Source organism: Patiria miniata, unplaced genomic scaffold (genome assembly GCF_015706575.1).
Source record: "Patiria miniata isolate m_02_andy unplaced genomic scaffold, ASM1570657v1 HiC_scaffold_29, whole genome shotgun sequence".
In the NCBI taxonomy this organism is placed as follows: domain Eukaryota; kingdom Metazoa; phylum Echinodermata; class Asteroidea; order Valvatida; family Asterinidae; genus Patiria; species Patiria miniata.
Genome location: NW_024037068.1, coordinates 27,883,358 through 27,906,545, shown reverse-complemented (window position 1 = coordinate 27,906,545; position 23,188 = coordinate 27,883,358). Strand labels below are relative to the sequence as shown.

Sequence of the window (23,188 nt, the reverse complement as noted above, 5' to 3'; positions counted from 1 at the left end):
CACGATTTTTTCCGACAAGCCGATTACGTTTTAAAAAGTCTAGCCCGTGGCAATCTGCCATGCACTCCTGCACTCCCTCCCTCCTGGTTACGCCACTTTGTCTTGCATGTCAAAAGATCGATGGGTGAATCAGCGATAAATAAAAGGGGGGAAATACTTACAAAACAGAACGAAAAAAGAACAGTAAACAACGTTAAAGGATTTGTTCAAACTTTTAAACACTAACAAGATCAACAGTGAAAAAGAAAATCCCTTGACCTTAGCCCTTTTCATATCATTAAAATTTGTCACATTATAATTTTACAGACACAAAGATTTTGAACAATATGAACCCTTATAGAAGAAAATAGGAAAAATATCAATTAAGAAATCTTATTAATTTGAATGACCAAACGATGAAAATGACTGCTCATAAACGAATAAGAAAAGAAAAGCGTGATCACACGTCATTATGCCCAGCGACGTTCGCTTATTTGAATGCGTCAACCGTCAAAAGATGTCCAAAACGTAATGTAAGAATGCTACAAATTAAGTCTTTGAATGCGAAAACGAAATAGAATGCCCCAAAACGAAAATAAACATTGGGAACAAAATCTTGGGTGCCTAAAAATTGAAATTGAATGCCCCAACAATGAAAAAGAAACCCCAATTTGATCAGATGTGTAAAAATCACGCGAAATTGAATGGCCGATAATGACGATGATAAGAAAATTCGGAAATTGGCCGGGAAAACCTTAGTCTCTCTATGTCCAAATCTTTGACGTCATCTTTTCTATCAGTCAAGTTAAATTTCTTTCCGTTGTTGTTAAACATGATTATAATTCCCCTAAATAGGATGCTAACGCGGGTTGCAGTGTAAATAGCGACTGTGCGGACAATACGCCCCCAATTTTTTGTCGATTCAAAGATCCCCCCACCCACTTTGCTCCTGACTTGCTCCGCCCTTCCTCTCTATCTCTGGTCCAGCCTTTCACCGTCCGTAGTTGATGGCTCTGCAATTTTCTCCTCTACCTATTTTCTAGTCATCCAAATTCAGCGAAGGGAAGTATCGATTGGTTCGTTGGCCTACAAACACTAGACTTAATGAAGGTGGACAATTGCGACTAATTATAGACAGAGATGGTGGTACAACTACTGGTTGCCTTGGGTGATAAACGTGCAATTTTGTGTGAGATTGCGTGCATATTATGTTAAATTGACAAACTTCAATTTTGAAGGCACGCATATGGTGGTCAAAGTTTTTTTGAGACTTTTAATGTCCTGCATTTTAAAAAAATTCTGAGGAATTTTAAATATCGTTCAGTTTATTTGGAAATTATTTATAATGTGTTAATAAAGTAAAATTTTGTCGAGAATAGAATGCACCAAATTTCAGGCACCGTTTTCTTAACATTCTAAATTCTACTTAATTGAGCATTACCAATCAGCAATGTTGCACTCATTATTAATCGTCTGTACTTCATGCACTTATATTACTTTTTACTTCAGATTATTTTTCATTTTAAAGTACAAATCGATATTTTTTTCCGTTACTGTACCCTATATTAATTAAACCATTTATAACAGTCATCCGCACCAACAATAACATCTTAGTTATTAACGTGGAATACCAAATTGTCAATTATTAGTTCATCTCTGACATGAACATAATTATTATATTGAACAAGCAAATTTCTTTAACATCCCTCTTTAAAACAAGAGCAGCACTAGTATTTTTACAGTGAGGGTGTTTCGAATGTTATTCACCTGATGATTGCATTGCTAAACATGTACATGTCGTTGCTTTGTCGTTTGCAAAATTAATACCTTCTTTTAGATCATGTAGATTGAGAAATGGTCCAACATGCAACGCAAATTGTCATCATTAATGAACAAGCTGTAAAATGCGATCTTCATTTGCTTTAGGCCTCGTCTAAATTATTTTGAGAACCGTTCGCAAAAGAAAAACATAGTAAAGCTCCTGTTCATAATTTGCGCATGGGTCATTCCATGAATAAGGGTACCAAAGCGTGACATTGTTATATATGTTTGGATGCAAAATATTTTCTTCTTACATGACGAAAAACATGGTTTCACGTGTAAACATGGACACCGTTCCTGTTACACGTGAAATTGGTGACTTTTTGTGCCACATTTCTGTTGGTTTTCATCGAAAATATCTAAAATTCATATATGATATAAAGCAGTGAAGATACTCGTGTCTGTTATGAACATTTGGATTTTCAATGGCAGGCATAAGAAATATAGCGCAAATAAATTTCTAGTTTCATGTGGGGAAACCATGGTGTCCCCCCCCCCCCAAAAAAAATGTCCGTTACAGTGTGAAGCAAAAATCTTGTTTTTTGGCCATATATCTGTTAGCTTTCTTCGAAAATTCTTTAAATTCCATAAGCTAATAAATGACACCTATTATTCTTTAATATTCAGACATGTTTAGATGGATATATTGCACAAAACAGTGATTATTTCCTTATTAAGAGGTTGGTTTCCCCATTACACTTGAAACCAGTAACTTGTATGCACCATATAATCTTAAGTAATTCATTCAAATGTCTCAATTTCTTTTAGTATGTAGTCATACCAATTAGTTTATGAATTAAAGGAATTTCAAACTTTTTTATTGTAATCATGCAGGATATTTATGACCAAAAACGACAGTGAATTCACGTGTAATGGGGATACGAAATTTGGTGTTCCCGTTACACGTGAAGAATGTTTTTCATCATATATGAAAAAGATAAATTTGATTTTTACGATTCGTGTTTTGAGTGACAAGGACAAACCATTACCACATACTGAAACTGCAAAGATTGCAGAAAATACTTTATGTACAAAGTTATGCATATAAAATTGGTAGTAGCCTTATTTATGAAAATACCCATATTATGCATAATATCTCTATTAATAAAATAACTTGGCTTAATTGTTAAAAGTCACTAATTCATTCATAGTACATGATTATTTCTTATCTTCTTTTTAGTGCTTTTGTTGACGGACAAAAAGTCACCCCCGATTAGAATTGCATGCTTCAGTGTCCCCCCCCCCCCCCGCCACACGCACCCTATATTTCAATATATTTCAATCCCACTTAACGTACTGTGCTACATTCCGAGATGTTAAAACTGGAGAGGACACTCCAGTTTAACGTCCAGTTCTTTTTCATGAAGTTGGAGAGAATGATTTGTTTTTCATTCTTTGAAAATATAATTACGTGATAAGATCGTAATATTTCAGGTAATTGTATGTTTTTACTTATACATATTTGTTGTTTAGGGCTCCTAATTTGAATTGAGATGTCTTAGCCTCTTTTTGATGGTTGATGGGTAATCATCAAGTGATGCAAAAGAGTACTTAAATCGTCGTTCATAGAAAAAAATGTGTCATGTTGTTAAACATATTGTTAAATACCCGAGGTTGCTACGCAACAACTTTTGTTTACTTTTTGAGAACATACGTTTTCCATCAAACACTGAATTTTGTTTAAAAATATTGTTTTTATGAAAACGACAAAAGCATGTCTGCCAAATAAGTTGCTAATAATTACACAAAAACGCACGAAATTGCACGATTGTAAACAAATAAAGCATTATTGCACAAACAAAAAGGCGTTCTCAATCAAGTGGCAAGTTATTTCATTCACGGACTTGATTTATATTGTATTTTATTATATTTGTTTATTTGTTTTTTAATTATTGTTCATCAAATAACAATAATATGTCTGTCAGAGCAGAAAGTTGCTGACAATAACACAAAAATTGAACGAAACGACACCTAACCTAAGGCTTGACTGACTGAAAACAGACAAACAAAGTGTTCTTGCACAAACCTCGTCCTTTTTTGAGAACTCAAGCATATAACTCCAGTGCGTGTTGATGTCGATGTCGAGTCTCTGCCGTGGCGGTTCATTATCTATATCGATTTTTTTTTTCAAGTTCATCATTGTCGACGTCGAGGACGAATTGTGCAATGTGTTGCAATATTTCTCGACAATTCCCAATAATTAGGCCTTGGGACAATTTGTTAACAGATGCCACGTACGCGGGCTGTGCGAGTTCGTATAATAATATTGCAAGATATTGCAATGAAAGAAAAAACCAGCAATTTCTATATTGGCCTTTTATGGGGGTTTCTTCGTATTATGTAAGCACGCATTTCAGTGTGTTTTTTCTTGTTAGATAAACACGTCGCTACAGAAGACAGCTCTTGACAGCCGCTGTTCGTTTGTGTGTGTTTTTTTTTTTTTACATTTATAGGCCTATTTAAATCAGTTTCATAATTTTAATACTGTATTGTTTCTGAAGATTTAAAACAATATATACAATAAGTTGTTACACCTTCAAACTCGGATATCATTTAATATGAATCACAATGGCATGTTACAATTATTCGTCCAATCCAATACGAAGGTCATCCATTGCAACAAGTGTCACACCTTCCACAAAAGACATGAACTGGTTCCCGTTACCAGTACTTACGTCGTGATGTAAAAACCGGATGAAAAGGTACCAGGACGTTTAAGCATTCAAAATCGATAATACCAACGTATTGCAATTAATAAATGATCGATATTCTGCATAAATACTTTGGTTTCAAACACGGATTAATATACTGCTCATTCCGTGTGAAGCGAGAAATCAGAACACGCAAAGAAGAAATAGAACGAAGCGAAAGATAAGATATCATTAGAGAAAACTCTTCCTGTTTACTTCAACTTGCTACAAGCTGTACCCTATAGGATTTATAGAGGAAACTTAGGAAAAAGATGGGTAAGTGTTTTCATTAAATATATTTAAATTGTTCACTTTAATGGATGATTTCACACACAGCTGGATATACAAATTACTATTATTAATACAAAGGAATTGAATACAAAGATTTGCATCGATTTGGAATTTGCGTCAGAAATTCAGACGAAACCACGTTATTTGTAATAATAATAATAAGAGCCGTTTAACCCTAACCGCCCTGAATCCTCCAAAATCCTTTTTGCAAATTGGAGGAATTTGCAGGATTGAGGTTACATGGCCAAAGTGCGTTGCTGATTTCGGAGTACGCACTGTGTCAAGGTCTTGGGCCGGACCTTGTGTTGTTTATGCTCAGCCGTGCATACATTTAGTCCTTGATTATATTTGACATCCTCCGCACTGCTCCAGGATGTCACTGCCTCTGCCTCCGCCTATTGACAGTCATAGCCGGAGGATTTTGCAGGATTCAGGCAGTGGTCACCCCTCCATGGACCATATTCAAGAAACAACGGAGGAATTTGCAGGATTGAGGCTATATGCTATTTTTCCATGAGGCCAATTGGAGGATTTTGCAGGATTGAGGCTACATCCTAGCAAAAAGGCCTAGGGAGTTAATTAATTTCTCAAAGTCTAACGTTCCCTCATCCGTGTTTGAAAACCGTTATTTTAACACATTTTATATAACTTTAAAACACCAACGTGCCAGATAAAACAAATTTGACAAAAATGTTTTTTAGCCGCTTGTGTTAATCAATACTAGTCTTGATTCCAGGTTTCATCCAGTTATCTCTCCTGGTTCTGATCTTCACAGTCAATCTTCAGAATGGTACGTGGACCATTATTATAATCTTCATATTCCGTGTCATTAATGTTAACAACAACTCCCACTTTCACGCCAGAGAGAAGGCTCATTAATGACCATATCTTCTTTCGTGTACCCCATTTTGATGACATTGACTTTTTGGTCATCATAGGGGATGTTTTTTTTCTGAAAAGCGACCCCGCTGTTTTCATCTGTAAAATAGGGACATCCAACCAGTTGTGAAATGTTGATGGTTATTCCTCAACGAGGAATAAACGGCAGAATGTCACCGAGAATGACCAGTAGGGTATCCAGTGGGCCTTTAGAGGAATTTGTATGCCAAACTGGTGGAAAATATTACGCAGAAAATTGATAATTTTTGCAGCATGCGGGTCTTTTAGAATAACTTTTCCATCAATCTATATGTATCATTGATTAAAATTCGTGGCCAAAATCGATAGCCACAACCAAAAACTGCATCTTAAGACTGTAACCGTTTTTATTTCTCCCTTTATTTAGTATCCACTGAGAAGTGCGTGCATTGCATTCACCTAGACTTCACTCCAAGTCCTCCCCCAGGATTTCCCAACATCTACCGTAATGCACACTGCAAGAAGTACAGCCCAGCAGTCCTGGCTGCCAATAGTCACGACTGCCCGGATGATGGCAAAGACTACGTGTGTGGAGCCATAATGGGCAATTATACATTTGATGTTCCGTCTGGTAATGTGGCTGTTTAGTCTTTTGAGATGTCCTTCCCGTCCACCCATCACAATCTGTAGGATCCTGACGAATTTTCAGCTCCTATATTTTTAAATGAAAAATATACCTCTGCAACTCTCTGAAAAAAAAAACACAGGGCTTTTACAAACATGTCCAGTCTGTGAGTGGACTTATTCCAAACCTTGGATTATCGATTCTGATAAGCATGGGAACCGGGCAGACTGCAAAAAGAGAATTTGTTGGGCGTTAAATAATTCAACTTAATTTGCAGACTAATTATTCCGGCACAAAACATTAAACGTCGGCTCACTGGTTTTCTTTCGCTAGCTTTCTCAATCAAAAGTGAAAACAATTCAGAAATTCTATTTTTCGGGTGAAAAACAACACAGCTAAACAAGAACTCTTTCCTCATTGCACTATTTACTGGAAGTGAAAGGGCCAAGTTTTACCATATATTTGGACTAGTGTTAAGATACTGAATTTCTTTAGCTCTGGAGAGGAAGTGTTATTAAGAGAGAACATTATGTAATGTGATCAAGATCGAGCTCACAATGTAAGCACTCTCTCGATCACCAAACGCAAATAAGCGTTCAACACTGAAATTTTTTTTACGGAGGGGGGGGGGGGGGGGATCGGACCTACAGTTTTACTGTTTGAGAAATTAACATTGATGGTGCCAGAGGTGCCGGCCTGTTGTTCACTTTATTCATGACTGACTGAGCTGACTCACTGACTGACGTCACACGATTGTGATTTAGACGTGCTTAAATTAAGTATCATTTTGAACCAAAAGCGTGTAAACGGTTTACTCGTATAACGACAATCCACTAAATCCGGCCCAATGTGAAGGCCACTAGCAATCGGAAAAAAACACTTCTAAATTTTGAATGGATTGAATTGATTTTTTGCCCTTTGGGATATGCATCTTTCTTGCATTGTCTTCTTATTATATCATAGAGCAATCACAAACTTGTATTGTTTCTTCCCTTCATTATAGTGGGTATCACGACCGTGGATGCGATGCTGCGTCGCTGTGTAGTCCAACCACAAGGCCTAATTGACCTCGACTCAGGCAAGGCGATCTGCCTGAAGGGAAACACGCTGGATAAAGCCACCAATGATATCCAGTTGGTTGGAGCCACCGAAGAATTCGGGGACATGACCAAATTTGATGGACAGGTAGGAATATCAATTAATCCATGACGTCACACGGGTTGCTATGTCAACGACGCGTGATGGTTACACAAAATAGGAGACAGTGCACCCCCCCCCCCAAAAAAAAGATGCACTGGCATTCGATTACAAGATCAAACTTGTTTACATCAATGTTTAAAATTTGTAAAAACTTGCAAACGAATTATAAAAATAGGAAACTTTCCAACGAAAGAAAACGAAAGCGGCATAAAACTCGTAGAATTATCAGTGGCACATTCGTTGTTGCACATACCGTGACTTTTCATTGAAAAAGCGGTCAACATTGACATTATGGCCAACTTCTCCGGAAAGTTGCTCAGTCTTAAGATAAATTCTCATAATTATTTTTGTCGCCCTGTAGGTTTGCTACTGTAGCGGTCATAACTGCAACACAGCCAGCACGATCGGACACAATGCCTACTTAGTCAGCATCCTGGTGGCAACAATCGCCGCTGCATTGAACATGTATTAGACGACGTTGGTGGCGCTGTTGTTCAATGATCCACAAAAGGTTCAAGGCAACCGTACGGCAGTTGCAACGCAAGTAACCGTTGCACTACTAGGAGTGACTACATTCTGGACACATTATGGCTTTTCGTATGTCAGTTCATAGGACAACTCAATAGAAAACACGCTGGATTATGTATTCACGATCGAATACATGAATTTTTTTTCCCCCTGATAAAAGTTATTGCAACTTTCTCTTACAAAACGTCTTATGACCGTGAGACTTTAAAAAATTGTCTTTATTTTTGTCCCAAAATTTGAACATTCAAATTCCAGGAATAGGATCATGACTTTCTCGTTCAAGTGTTCGATTCATACTAAGGAAGTAATAGGGTACGGACGTGGATGTTAATTTTAAAAATCTTGTAAAAAATAAAATAAGGAATATCACCAAGCTATATTTCAGTTAGATGACATAATCACCATATATTTTCTTTCCCTTTTAATTTTTGAGTTCTTTTAATTTTAAATCAATTGGCTAGATTCGGGGAGTTGATCATCATAACAAATTCCAGTGACTTGAAGAATTGCTTCTGTCTCAATACAATCATGTTCAATGACAAAAATTGTTCTTCAACTGACCTCGATTAATGTATTATTGGGACTAGTTTGTTTATAGTCAAAGTAAGAATAACGCGTATATTGTACTAACAATGGTGGAGGAGATAACGGAAAGGACAATCAGTGTGACAACAAAACTCAGTGCAATAATCAGTCAATCTAATCTGTAATTCTGCATCACTGTACTTATTTTCAGTTAGTTGGTTTGATATGATTGCCATTGTCAGTCAATTTCCTTGCACGGTAAGATTTTGGGCCAAGAGTTTCATTCTAAATAATTTATTTGTCAGTTCGTATCTTTTTTCTTTTGTAAAATAAACTGGATCAATTTTGCTTGGGGAAACAGAAAAACGGTATATCATTGTAATTATCATCGGCTCAACCTTGATAATTTCGTCTTCAAGTTCGGCTTCAGGACTCAGGAGATTTTTGGACCTTTTCGGGAGCTGATTTTGGCTCAAAATCGGTTCCTGTTCTGCTTCAGGAACGCAGCTAAAATTTAGAGTATTTTCGTTCACTTTAGACATAAAAAAGGCTTAAACATGTGACATACACACTTCCGTTAAAAAAAATGGCCCGCGATAGGAGGTTGCACATAGTTTACCCTGTACATCCATCAGCCAGCTACCTTATAATCCAAACACCTCCGTCAAACTTTTACAAAACTCCTGGCGTCGGTTTTTTGTGTACTTTACCACGCCCCCAGCCACGCCCTAGGCCACGCCCTAGGCCACACCCAAACCAAACATCACCCCATTCATCCATTTTTTTAAGGCTATTATGCTTTATGCATCTTAATAGGTCAATGTGGGACATCTATATTAACATTTATGAGTTTTTTGTTTGTTTTAACTGTGGAAATACCGTATGTATTGATAAAATATCAATAAACAAACAACATAAATAATCAAAAAAATTCCCAACCCTGAGAAGGCGTCATAGTTCATATTCTTCAAAAGTATGGCCTCCTTGATAAGAAATATCCCCCCCCCTAAAAACAAAAAAAACCTAATGTCATGGTGCGCTGCGGACTACTTAGACCCAAACCGCTGGAGATGAGGCCGTGGTTTGAAAACTCTCAAAGTACGGGACCGCTCTGCAGTATGTACTGCCCTCTATCGACGACTAATCTTAACAATCCAAGATGGCAGCCTGCATGAACGATTTAACAACGCAAAGAGCTGCTGAAGAAACAGTTGCAAACGAAGAAATAACGAAAGTTTGTGAATTGTAAGGAACAGTTTTTAAAACTTAACATTGTCTTTTACCATTGGCATTTATTTACGGCACTAACATAACACTTAAACAAGGATTTTAGGGAACATCTTTTCGAGGTTAAGTATGCGCATGGTGGGTAGGAAGCTCGCACAGACTAGAGAGCGCCCTCACCTGCTCACAGTACACGCTGTATGTCACATACAGCATGTACTGTGAGCAGGTGATGTGTCTTCCTATACCTCTTTAATCGATACGCCTGATACTGAGTGTACGTTTTCAAAACAAACTTGTACTTTCAGTTATCCTTACCTTTTTACCCCGTTCCTATATAAGGTAATAAAAGACTCACCAAAACAGCTGACTAAATGACACTCAAAAGGGACATTCTGATAATTCTTGACACGTTTGAACAGTTAACTTTAGTTTAAGTTTAACTTTAACTTATTTAACTTTATTTCCAATTCCAAACAAGAAAATGAACAAAATATATACAGAGAGTATGGATAACATTGTAAATAATTATGTAGTGAAAAAAATTCAATAATTAGACGGACAATTAAGTATGGAAATGGAGGGGGTCCATAAGAAGTACAGCTTGTCGAGTATGGGCGCCCTAAATTAAGGGATTTAGAAGGGACCCAAGCTACACCCAACACAATAGGATGAACATAGACATAACTAAATGTAACATATTCAGATAAACAATAGACTGACAATAGAGAAATATGAATGCATAAACTTAAAATAATAGACACAATGATATACAGGTGAATCAATAAAGGAACTATATAAAACATAATGACAAGGCATTAAACAAGAAGTCAAAATAGGTATCATAGAATCAGGTAAGTGTAATGAGCAGGTAAATCAAACGACTTGAAAATAGTAATGAACGGGTAAATGTGAATGAGGAAATAGATTTAGTCGAGATACAAACAGGCAAGTAAAAAATAATAGGGTGTAAGTGAGGAAAGCCAAGGATTAAGAACATAATGGCATTAAGACACATTGTAGTTATTAAGAATATGACGGTTGAACTTACTTTTAAAATGACTGAGGAAACAAACAATATGAATGGATCCATCTACAGAATTCCAGAGTTTAGGACCTGCAGTTGGCAATGACACCGTCTTGAATATCAGCAGGTTTAATTTTGTGGAATGAGGATCAGGGCCTTGATATATGAGGGAAATTAAGGGGTAAAAAACGAGGATGAGGAAAAACAGACACAAAAAACAAGATGGCAAACTGCAAAAAAGGTAGGAAACTAGGAAAGTCACATTTTCTTTGAAAGTGCTTTCAAAATTACAACTAACATGAGTTTATCTGAAGAAAAAAGTCACTTTGGTACTGGACATTCATCTGCAAAAGTCAGTTTTGAACAGATGTCTAATCCGACCGTACCTGCCACAGTGCTCCGTGGTGGGCCATGCATAGACTTGTTACTGCATTTCCATCATGACATCTTTGGCCCTTTGGCGGCGTGGCGGGAACCAGTCATCGCTGCCCTGAGCATTTCGCACGTGCTACATGTTTTCATATCGTCACCGCGACATTGAATTGCGAAATAGTTATTGCGAAGCAAATTGTAAAAACAACAGAGGTTTCTTCAAAGAACATAGCGAATATAAGTAGGCAAACAAATAAATACAAACATTTTGAGGCAAAATGGTTGTTGAGACGTACATGTGAAGACAGAAAAGACAACAGGATTTCTTTTAATTTGTTGTTTCATTTATAATTATATATTTTTTTGACTTGCCGATAACATTTTTAAGGTCACAGCCTAAAAATACATGTAGGGTCGGTCGGGTAACCGAAAGCAGAACTATTTTTTTTATTGGCCTAACTTTAAAGCAATAGCCAATGAAATATCCAGATGTGTAATGTAGAGTTCAATTGGGCAGGTCCCCTAACATTGCATTCTTTGGTGTTGTTCATCACTCAAACCCAACCCATTTTGGTTAATGTACATCAAAATAAACAGAGTGAATTTTGCCTGGTTTAAGATATCTTGTCTTTACGTTGATGGATTGTTCCTTAGATTTGCAAAGTTACAGGGAAGATGTTGAATTTTCAACTTACTTGTTTTCTCCATCAAACCTATCCCAGAAACTTACCATAAAATGCTCTCTGTTTTATTAGCTGTCATCAATACTGATTGGCCTAATAATAATGTGTCTAAATGTCTTGAAGATTTATTTTCATCTTTTTTCTAGATGTCTCAAGGAGTCCTCCAAATACAAATGTCCTCGTTGCGGCATATTCTACTGCTCCCTGTCATGTTATCGGGGTGGGAAGCATGCCGGTTGCTCAGAAAAGTTTTACAAAAACAACTTCATGGAGGTGATGAAAAACAAAAAGGGGAGGTATGTCATATTCTTACTAAGGATGTGATTTTGCATTTAATTTTGTAAACGTTTAGCTTAAACATTTCAATGTTCTAATTAATGTTAAACCATTTCACAAGTATTTAACCATTTCACGAATACATGTTTGTCTGCAATCATAGACGGGCATGATTGGCATAATAGATCAACAATGATTGACATAATAAATAGCAGGCACTCTAGCTATCATTGAAAACTTAACAATTTAACCACATTTATTCCCCGAATGTAATCAAGTTTTGCAGTGCTTCTAAGGTTTTGTGAAGCAATAGGTTTGAAAACATCAATTGATATTTGTGTTATGTTTGTTTAACTGAAAGGAAGATCGCGTGAATGAAGCCTCTCCCTTTTTTATAATTCAGGTTTCGTTTAAACAATTTGGACGATTTGTAAACGGATAAAGAATTTCGTTTAATTGAAATGTTTAAACATGTAAATGTCACATCAGACTTCTTACAAGTGAAATGCACTCACCACCTTCATTAGGTCATTGCTGATATCAAGTGAATTTTATGAAAGCAAATTGATTATTTAAGTACTTGTTTCCTTAAAATCTGTGTTGTAGTCCAGCCCATCACAAGTCCATCACAATTCCTTCAGTCTCAAGTCACAAGCTATTGAAATGAACCGTGAATCAAGCATTCCTTTGTTGTTGTTTATCCCCTGTGATTTGTGACTAGACTTGTGATTGACTTGTGACGGACTTAACTACTACATTTACATTGATTATAATGTAATCAAACAATGAGTTTCTTTTCACTGATAGTACATGTAGTTGCATTAATATAGTGCACGTACAATAATTATATGCAAGTGAATACCAAAAACTACTCAATTATCAAAATTTATTCAAACAATCCTATGTTTCAGTGAAGAAGATCGTAAGAAGATGCTTGAGATTCTACAGAGAGTTGATGCTGAATACAAACCTCTGTTTGATGAGGAAGGGGCGGAGATTAATGAAGAAGAGGAGGAGGAGGATGAAGCTACTGAGACATTGGCAGAGAGAATGGCAGGACTAGATCTAGGTACTAGGATCGGTTAAAATAACAGCAATATTTTGCATGACTGAATTTTCTGTTGGGAAGAGTATACAGTGATAATGAAATTCGTATAGTGAAGGGCATAACCCAGTATTGAATTATAATAGCAACTGAAAACACAGCATATTTCCCGTGGATACAAAGCACTAAATCTGTAGAATCTTCCCTCCCAATCCTGTCTTACCTACCCTCTTGCCTAACTACCTCCCTGCTAATACCTCCCTGCTTATTACCAGTCTGCTTACCTCCCTGCTTACCAGCCTGCTTATCTCCCTGCTCACCTCCCTGCTTACCAGACTGCTTACCTCCCTGCTTACCTCCGTGCTTAATACCTCCCTGCTTACCGCCTACTTACTGGCCTGCTTATCTCCCTGCTCACCTCCCTGCTTACCAGACTGCTCACCTCCCTGCTTACCTCCCTGCTATTACTAGCCTGCTTACCAGACTGCTTACCTCCCTGCTTACCGCCCTACTTACCAGTCTGCTTACCTCCCTGCTTACCTCCCTGCTTACCTCCCTACTTATCAGTCTGCTTACCTCCCTGCTTACCAGTCTGCTTCCGTTTCTGCTTGTTCCCTTGCCTGATTGGCTACCTCTCTCTGTACCCTGTTTGCTGACCCACATTCCTGCCTACAACCCTTACTCCATTGGGCATGGATATCTCTGTCTCACAATCAATTAGATTATTTCTCCACTTTTTGTGAGGATTCAATTCCCAGTAATGATTCCCCAAAGAATATATTCCATGCACTTCAAAACAAAGTCTATGTTAATGGTCTATTTTGAGACATGCATTACAATGGTGATTTAGTCAGTATTTGTCATAAGTGTAATTACTGAGGATTTTCCCTTACATTTGTTGATGAGTAAATTTAGAATCAATTCTGAATAGAATCAGAATTCCTGGGTGGGACTGAAATCTTTTCTCAATTTGAAGGAGGTACCCAAGTCTATTCTCCTGACCCACCTCCTGCACTGATTACCTACCTCCCTGCCTCCCACTTGCCTATTTGCCTATCTGCTTTCCCAGTCTTGACTTGTCCGCCTCCCTGCCCACCAGCCTTCCTCCAGACTTACCTAGATGTCATCGGGTGCACCATAAAGTGACACATCGTCTTTGGACTTTGTGCTCATGATACGTCACTTCGTGGTGCAACTGACGATGTATTCCCTATCCTGATTACCACTCTGCCATTCCACATCCCCTTGCCTCCTCCCCAGCCACCGACTTCATCATCTGTCATTTTGACTTTGACAGTCCTTTCTTATTTGCTGTATATTCTTGGACAGACAAGGATACCGATCTGATCTGGGAGCGACTGACTGAGAGAGAGAAGAGAGAGTTTGAGTCAGTGTTGCATGCAGGCAGACTGGGCAACTTAGTGCCCATCTGGAAGGCATGGTGGGAACAACATGTAAGTCATCAGAATCAAACATGAATATACGTCTCTGTCAATACAGTGTGATGCACAGTTCCATTCAAGTAACTCTATGAAAGGGTTACTGTACAGATTGAGCTTGAAATTGATTCCCTTAATTTGAAGGAATTAAAACAGTGTGTATCGTTTCGGTTTGCGGTAACACCATGTGGTAATAACTACTGCTTAGAAGATATTAGTTCTGAGAAGAACTTGTCCTGCTTATTATCAACTTTGCTAAGTAGTTTTTTGTTCTGGTTAGAACAGTCCTGCTGTAAGTTCTAAAAGAACTTGTCTTTGGTCTCAACGTTTCGACTAGCCTGCTCTAGTCATCGTCAGGAGACTGAAGATAGTTGGAGATGCTACTCCTTAAGTAGGATTTGTCAGGATTGGGAGTGCTTGCTGGGCATGCCCTGCTCGCTCGGGTGTGTCAGTTGGTTGTGAGCCATGGGCATTGTGTTGAGGGATGCCCGCTGAGCGTGCTCTGATATTTAACCAAAATATCGGCTTGTCAGTTATGGTGGACACCAATTTGAGCTTTTATTATCAACTCACAGTGCACAATAAGTCAAGTAGTTATTCTAAGCTGAATTTCAGATACGAATGCTGAAAATACTTGTTGCCAACTTTCTCCATTTATCATTATTGCGATTTGTCTTATAAAATGTTAAATGTAAGTAGAGCTTGTGCTCATAGGAAACAACTCAATCTTTCTGGAGACACTGCTGTCCACCAGCAGAATGCAGTATATAATTCATGTTATCGTTTGCTCATCTTTATATTTTTTTTCCTGAAATAGGACCAAAGCTTAGTCAAAGAAATCGGAATTGACCCATCACCCCCCACTCCACCTCAGTCAACTCCGCCCCCAGAAAAGCCCAAAGAACCATCATATGCTGATGAGATTGAAGTAGATTTGGCCAAAATGGCCAAAGATTTGGGTTTGAATGATGAAGAAACGACTGAAGAAGAGATTTCGAGGGAATTATCGACTACATGCGATTGTCCTCCTATTCTCAAGACGATTCCCAAATTGAGTGATTTGCTACGAAACAAGAAACCATCAGAGTGTGTGATGTACAATCTACTGAATCTCCTGTATCCTTTACTTTATTTAATCGTTCTATGTATTTTATATTTCAACAGTGATTAAATTTTTCTAAGATTTCAACAACAAATGAACAATGCCAGACATTCATCACAGATGACCATCTTGCTGAAAAGAGAAAAAGCAGTGTCTTACATTTCATAAACCCCTCACTTGTGGATTTTTTTCATAGCAATATTAGTTTGGAGCAGAGTCAATAATAACGTGTGGCGCTTCAGAAATCTTGCAGAACTTCACCAAAACAATTCTCATTTCAGCCACAAGATGGTTCTGTATGCACAGAGATAATAAGCTGTTGCATTAAAATATGAGCGATAAAGAAACCTCTTCACAACTTGTTGTTTTTCTGAAGTAATCTGATCAGCTACAGCTATGCATGTGTAGTCAGATTCTACAATGGAACACACAACGACTTACCAGTACAAGTGGCTCAGGTACAATGTTGTATTTGGGGTGTACATATACATGTCCCAATTACTGTTGGAATTAAAGGAATTCTATTAAATTTAGGCACAGGGATTTGTTATCATTTATAACTGAAAGGAAGTACACCTCTCCAAACTTGAGACATTTTTTACGTAGAATACTTCTGTTTGATGAGTTTGAATGGGTGTGTCCAAGTTGGACTGAGCAAGATCAAGTGGTCACAAGTTGAATGCATTATTTGGGGCCGGATAACTTACTTGTTGGACCTCTTGCTTGCCTGTTCTGCCTCATTTTAATTTTTGCAGGTTCTTTAAGTCATAACGGCTGAAGATTGTTTTGGTATTTCCTTTACTATCATCATTTACCTCAATTTTTTGTCCATCTACAATTGGTAGTCTATGAGAAAATTATTGTATATAATTAATTGGCAACAGTGCACTCATGTTGGTGACGATGACAAACCATGTCAATTCATGACTTTAATCACACTGAATGGTATAATAATTCAGGTAATGCATAGTGTTAAAGGGAATATACATCATTTGCTTTTGCTGTAATTTTCAGAAATGGATGGAATTGGGGGGTTGAAAATATAAAGCAAATATAGTTGCACTGACTTTTTGGAGGTTTTGGGTTCGAAAATGCTATAAAAACCAAGAAAAACGATCATTTTCCTGTAGTCTGGTTCCCTGACTCCATATAAGAAGAAACAGAGCAGTTTACATACATTGGGGAATTGTAAGGTCAGGGAACCAGTCTAGCTGGCTCGTACCCGTTCATAGGTTTGTAATCGATTGCAAACAAGTACAATGGTCAATTGGGGCCAGTATTTGAAAAAAAGCCAGTTGTTTCCAACGCTGATCGGCCGATCAGCGTTGGAAATTGATACAAAAATACCACTTTTCTTGAAAATGACAGTATACCAGGTGCCATAATTTTACAGGATGCTTTAGACTGTCATTTACCAACATCCTATTAAGGTATTTCGCAAAAACTTGGTAGTTTTATTTTTCGATGTTTGCAAATGTTGTATATTCCCTTTAAGACCACCCAACTATGAAGGTAAATTCCTTGTATCTTTCCACAGAACCTACTTGAAGTGTCTGCCACACTGAGTGACAATGCAAACTACAATGCAATGGAAGAATCCCTGGCAAGTGCACTACACAATGCATCAAAGGTGGGCATACAGTGTGTAGTTTTATTGCTATGCAAAACAGCATTTTCATCCTTGCTTGAGTAATGGACTCCGTGCTCCTCCCCCCAATTCAGTTCCAAATAAGTTAGACTGGAGTCTTGAACACATTGTCACCGTTTGACTGATGCTCACAGAGCAAAGACTTTGTGTGCGCATTTAGGATTCAATCAATCACTGTTACTTTGCACCATACGCATGCTAATGAGTGTACAGACACAATGTGTCCCTCCACTGAGAGTGGTCACACGCTGGGAGTCTATAGCAGAACAGTTCAGATCCCATACAGTTCTAATATCATGCGCAGTTGGGAGTTTCATTTATAGAATTTGCCAACCACCCTAAAATGTAAGTGACCCGGCATACTCGGGAAGGGTTTGTTGTATACATGGTATACTTAAAAAGGTTATGGCCTGAACAAAAATGGAACCTCTTTATGTTTTAAACCCAAGAGATACATCAATGGTAACTACAATCACTGTTATTTTGTATGCGTATAAAACACACCACCTATTGTTAGAATATGCACTTGTAGTGCAGTCATATTTGAAAGTAACAGGTGTTTAACAAAGCCTTGTAATATTTGTCCGTGTTTTCATTCTTTTTCTAGTCGCTGTCAACTAGCAACACATTTTCCACCTCCATTCTTCAAGACGTGGTCCACATTCTCCTCGGAGCAGCATCTGATGCACCAATCAGTTACATCCAATCAGCATTATCAGACTTACATCAATTATTGGGAGCAGCAAGAAAACAGCTAGTCAAAAGTAAGCGTATAAGGATTTTTCACGTTAGTAATTCTGTTAGCAATACAAGACAGCTGTTTCATGTTTGTAATTCTTTAAATAATAGCAGGTAGCTATTTCATGTTTAATTAACCTGTAAGAAGCAGCATCTGATGCATCGATCCTTTATGTCCAACTACCTGCCAGAAAAAAAAAACTTGTCCAAGGTATGTAAGTAGATGGCTATTTAATGTTTGTAATAGTCCAAGGAATATCTGGCGGCTATTTTATGTTCATCTTAATCGGGAAGTAAGATCTGATGTTCCCAACACCTGCTTTCTCATCAATTGTTTGGAGCAGCCAAAGTGGTTTAGAGGTTTGCATTGTCTAAGATGAACTCTTCATAATTTGTTTCCATAGAATCCAAGAAGTCCCCAATGAACGGGGATGCACAAGACCCCAAGCAATCGACGGCTGGTCCATCAGAGACCAAGTCACTGCTTCCAAAGAGTTGCTTCAATTGTCAGAAGAAACTAGAATTCTTTCTGGCTTGGTTAACAGACAATCAAGACAAACCTAGAATCCTGCTGCTTGAAGTGGACGCCATGTACAGTAAGTGACCTGCTTATCTAGGATTGAGTTGATGATACAAGACTCAACAAACATGGCATGTGTTCAATTACAAACACTCAGAGAATTGTTTGGAGTTCAAGTATGGTCAGTGTATACTGACATAGCAAATAATTTTCATTGCGTTAATTTTCATCACATTTGTTTCCATCCATTTTTTTCTAAAGCTTTGAAATTGAGAAAACTGAAAAGTTCCAGAATTCAAACATGCAAAATTATGATTTTTTTTTTCAAATTAAGAAAGCATCTTGTTTGTAAATCTTTTATCAAGAGATTTCATCCTCCTTGGATGACAAACTATTTTTTTCTAAAGTGGCTTTTATGACTTTGTTTTTTTAGGATCAAGAAGATTGTTGGATGAGCAGCACAGTGCAACCAAGTCAACTCTTGAGAAGCAATGGGGCGGAACAAAACCACCGGCAAAAACAAAAGCAAAACACACGCTCATTGAGGAACTCAGCTGAATGGTTCTTCTATAATCATACTGATATTTCTAATGCGCAAAATGCCTAACAAATCCTCTATAGGAGTTGGAATTGTTTCCTGCCAGAAACTTGATGTCATGGTTTGTAGTGAGCTAGACTCAGCCTACCCAGTCAATGAACAGAAATCTTAAAATTGGAGATCGTAATAGAGGCGTATCTAGATGGATCTAGTCAGCAAACTGGGGCTGTGTGAAGCTTTGATGGCTTCTGTATCTCAGATGGGAATCAAGATAGAAAACAATCATCTCTACATGCTGCTAGTATGCAATGAGCAGAAACATGATATAATGGCTTTTTGAAAGCATCTTTTTTCCTGTCTTGGCCGTTTCATCAGTTACAATTTGCAAGGCTTTCTGGCAAAATGAGACGGAACTGGGCACATGCCACAGTGGAGAAAAAGGGAAAAAAACAAATACGGCGATTTGTTTCAATTTTCAGATTTATTGATATTTATTGATAGTATAAGAATTGTGAAATTTTTTTTTTTTATAGGGAAAAACCAAAAGGCATCTTTCTTTTTTCATGAATACAAAACTCGAAACATTCAAGGCCTTTTTCTCAGTATTTTACTTTTTTGACGGGTCGATAAATTCAAATTTTCAGCAGTCGTAACTTGTCAACAGAATGTCCATTTAAAATGTACAGCAAACATTTTGTTGTGTCCTAATACCCACAAATCCTCATTTCCACCTCTGCCTACTTCCATCTCATTTTGCCAGAATGCCTCATATTTCATTTATTCGCTTCACGCCAGATTATCTTTGTGTTTCTTTTTCTTCTCTTTTTTATTTTCACTTTGACCACTAGTTTTTAGTGGTAAACAATGTAGGCATTAACATGCAGTTCGGTTCGGAATGTCAAGTATTCAGCAGTTTGAATACAAAGCTGTCCTCAAAGACTCTCCATTATGTCATTGCACTCATTTGGAGGTGTACAGTTGAATATATATACATGTAGAATTTTTACAGGGCCAGAATTGAGATCGATTTTTGTGGAAAAGAAAAAGAACTCATTTTGAGACAAAATAGACATTCGTTGTTTTCTTCAAACAATTCAAATTCATATTTATTTTTCTATTTAGTATGTCTTTACAAATTTTAAGTATTCTGAACGTCAGACTTTTTGCCAGTTTTCTAATTTCTTAAATGAATGACAAATGAAGAGCCTCTCCACGAAAATGAGTCGGATTGATAATTGGCGACGAGAATTTTTTACTTCTCATGAATGCCATTTCAAATTGAAAAACACTATACAAAGTCTTGTGTGGTTTGGAGTTCCTCATTTTTTCCTAAATTCCTAGTTGCATGGTTGGAAATAGCATGGGTAAATGGAAATAGCATGGGTAAATAACCTTCCCAATTTTGCCTTTTCGCTACTTATTTACTTCTGGTGATATGTTCTGTTTTATAGTTTGGTACAAAAACAATCAATTAATGCAAGATGCTATAAAAGCAGATTTAGTTTGAAACTTCACTTCTATATTAGAAATCTAAGACTTTAATATCTGGGAAATCAACAAGTTCTTCCTGGGGTCAGACACCAACTGCAAATTTATGATTCTGGTTCATTTCCACAGAGGCACAACTGAACTTAAATAATGACCTATGTAAATAAGGGTCATGGAGCATGGTCAGAAGCAAACCCGGTAAGAAATAAATATTTACAATTTCAGCATCACTATTCTTATTCTACCACACAATCTTTGCAAATCAGGTTATAGTTTTTATTGCATATACATTTGTTACACTGACTTTTGGGCTTCTTCAGAACAACAAACATGTTCCAATTTTTTCACAAGGTACTCCATGCTGGATCTGTAGATGACACTCTGTGACCTATGATACCCAGGCTAGAGTATATCACAAGTCCATATTCAGTGTGGTGCACAACTAGTAAACAATTGAAAATATTTAATGTGCACAAACGTTTAGCCTTTTGAGGTAAGAGGAGCACTCCTAAGCATGGGTGCACACAGTATAGTTTACATTATCATCACTGAGAGGTGAAGTTATGCACAGAATCCATACAAGAATGTGACATTGATTGGAGGAGATCAAGTTTAAAAAGGCAAAAGAAAAAGAGTGGTGAGAAATGGTTTTGTTGATTTAATCATCCTAGTTTGATTCAATAATGGCAACATCAGATTATAAATGGTTTAATTTTGCCATAGATGGCCGTGTAATAACTCTGGTGATGCTGAACTCTGGTGATGGTTTGTGCCGTGTTGCAAATAGCAACCCCCCAAAAAATACTTCTTCCGATGCTGTAGCTAACGATCAATCTCTCCAAACACAACATCCAAAGTTCCTGTAAAAAAAAACCCAGCAGGATACAGTTTGATAAGTGAAACAGGATTGAACCTTTCTCTTCAATAAACAAGAATTAATTTTGTCCTGTATTGATGAATTATAAGCAAAGCAACTTCAGTACTTTCTGACTGCTTGGCAGAGAGAAATACAACAATGTCAGATGCTTGCCCAAACCCACAACCACCATCGTCCTAATTTGTGACTCCGTGATGTCATGACAAGTACTCTCACTCTGCGAATTCGCAGATATTGAACACACTACAGTGATTTTACCACCAATGATGTTTGTGACGTCATGTGTGATCTGCATTTGTGCTCACAAAGTTATGCTATAATGTGTTTCTTTTTTTCCTTAGTTTGAGTGCCAATTAAACCGTTTATGAAATTATAACATACCCAGTTGCATTGTTCCATTGCGCCTGAATGAGATCTACACATTCTCCAACCTGATTTTTAAATGACTAAACTCACCAATAATAGCTACTGCATCAGCCAGCATGTGTACCTTAGACACCATGTCCAGTCCCGCAAGATGAGCAAAACCTGGAGCTTTGATCTTACAACGGTACGGTCGACTGGATCCATTGGAGACCAAATACACACCAAACTCACCCTAATAGGGTTTAAAAAAAAATGATGTCGGCTACTTGATGTTCCAATAGACTATTCCAGATTTGGCCATAAGCCCCGCCCACCTTTGGTTTGGGTACATTTCTCACAGGTACTGAGTTTGACTGAGTTACCTTGGTCACCTGACCAACAGTCCTGATCTGATTGGTCAATGTTCAGTGTTTGATTGACAGGCTAGGAAGGGTACATAGTATGGTCAGCTACTTCCATAGTTTGAATCATTGTCGGGTGCCATTCTGAAGTGCTTTGAAAGGAGTATTTTCAAAGACCTGTAATTCAGCACCTTGTTTGTTATTCCAAAGTTTAATTACCATGGCAACCATGGAAAGAATGCCACGAACTCAACACTTTGGGAAATCAAAGTTTGACCTTTAACCTTTTCTGGGCATTTACTTGAGGAATTTTTGCTATGTGACCACTAGAGGGCCAGGGTGATGCACAGATCTATCAGCTTACCTTAGGTGCTTCAATCGCTGTGTATGTAGCCCCCGGCGGTACCTGATAGCCCTCTGTGTACAGCTTGAAATGAGGCCAATAGTGACTATGTGACCACTAGAGGGCCAGGGTGATGCACAGATCTATTAGCTTACCTTAGGTGCTTCAATCGCTGTGTATGTAGCCCCCGGCAGTACCTGATAGCCCTCTGTGTACAGCTTGAAATGAGGCCAATAGTTACTATGTGACCACTAGAGGGCCAGGGTGATGCACAGATCTATTAGCTTACCTTAGGTGCTTCAATCGCTGTGTATGTAGCCCCCGGCGGTACCTGATAGCCCTCTGTGTACAGCTTGAAATGAGGCCAATAGTTACTATGTGACCACTAGAGGGCCAGGGTGATGCACAGATCTATCAGCTTACCTTAGGTGCTTCAATCGCTGTGTATGTAGCCTCCGGTGGTACCTGATAGCCCTCTGTGTACAGCTTGAAACGAGGCCAATAGTTACTATGTGACCACTAGAGGGCCAGGGTGATGCACAGATCTATTAGCTTACCTTAGGTGCTTCAATCGCTGTGTATGTAGCCCCCAGCGGTACCTGATAGCCCTCTGTGTCCAGCTTGAAATGAGGCCAATAGTTACT

General features: G+C 37.9%; 2 protein-coding genes and 1 long non-coding RNA gene across 3 annotated transcripts; 2 read left to right on the top strand and 1 right to left on the bottom strand.

Moving 5' to 3' along the window:
- The first annotated feature begins 4,602 nt into the window (after positions 1–4,602).
- LOC119736243 lies at positions 4,603–9,378 on the top strand. Its single transcript, XM_038210283.1, has 5 exons — positions 4,603–4,766; positions 5,518–5,571; positions 6,067–6,270; positions 7,268–7,449; positions 7,826–9,378. Exons 1-5 carry the CDS (start codon positions 4,763–4,765, stop codon positions 7,934–7,936), a joined length of 555 nt encoding a protein of 184 aa, XP_038066211.1. The 5' UTR covers positions 4,603–4,762; the 3' UTR covers positions 7,937–9,378.
- A 272-nt stretch (positions 9,379–9,650) lies between these two features.
- On the top strand, positions 9,651–21,401 carry LOC119735958 (zinc finger HIT domain-containing protein 2-like). The gene is made up of 10 exons (XM_038209935.1): positions 9,651–9,762; positions 11,970–12,119; positions 13,011–13,168; positions 14,474–14,598; positions 15,401–15,699; positions 16,074–16,143; positions 17,223–17,315; positions 17,941–18,097; positions 18,476–18,667; positions 19,025–21,401. The coding sequence occupies exons 1-10, from the start codon at positions 9,677–9,679 to the stop codon at positions 19,147–19,149; spliced, it is 1,455 nt and encodes a 484-aa protein (XP_038065863.1). The 5' UTR covers positions 9,651–9,676; the 3' UTR covers positions 19,150–21,401.
- LOC119735959 lies at positions 20,206–22,963 on the bottom strand. The gene is made up of 3 exons (XR_005272238.1): positions 22,566–22,963; positions 21,951–22,092; positions 20,206–21,477 (listed from the first exon to the last, which is right to left on the bottom strand). It is a non-coding gene; the product is annotated as an uncharacterized LOC119735959 (long non-coding RNA).
- Between the last annotated feature and the right edge of the window lie 225 nt (positions 22,964–23,188).

Bases quoted from the DNA above. Each gene is read 5' to 3' on its own strand.
- LOC119736243 (XM_038210283.1), top strand. The intron at 6,271-7,267 runs GTAATGTGGCTG...CCTTCATTATAG, and splicing joins TACATTTGATGTTCCGTCTG to TGGGTATCACGACCGTGGAT. The intron at 7,450-7,825 runs GTAGGAATATCA...GTCGCCCTGTAG, and splicing joins TGACCAAATTTGATGGACAG to GTTTGCTACTGTAGCGGTCA.
- LOC119735958 (XM_038209935.1), top strand. From the start codon at position 9,677: ATGGCAGCCTGCATGAACGATTTAACAACGCAAAGAGCTGCTGAAGAA. The intron at 13,169-14,473 runs GTACTAGGATCG...ATTCTTGGACAG, and splicing joins AATGGCAGGACTAGATCTAG to ACAAGGATACCGATCTGATC. The intron at 15,700-16,073 runs GTATCCTTTACT...TAATCTGATCAG, and splicing joins TACAATCTACTGAATCTCCT to CTACAGCTATGCATGTGTAG.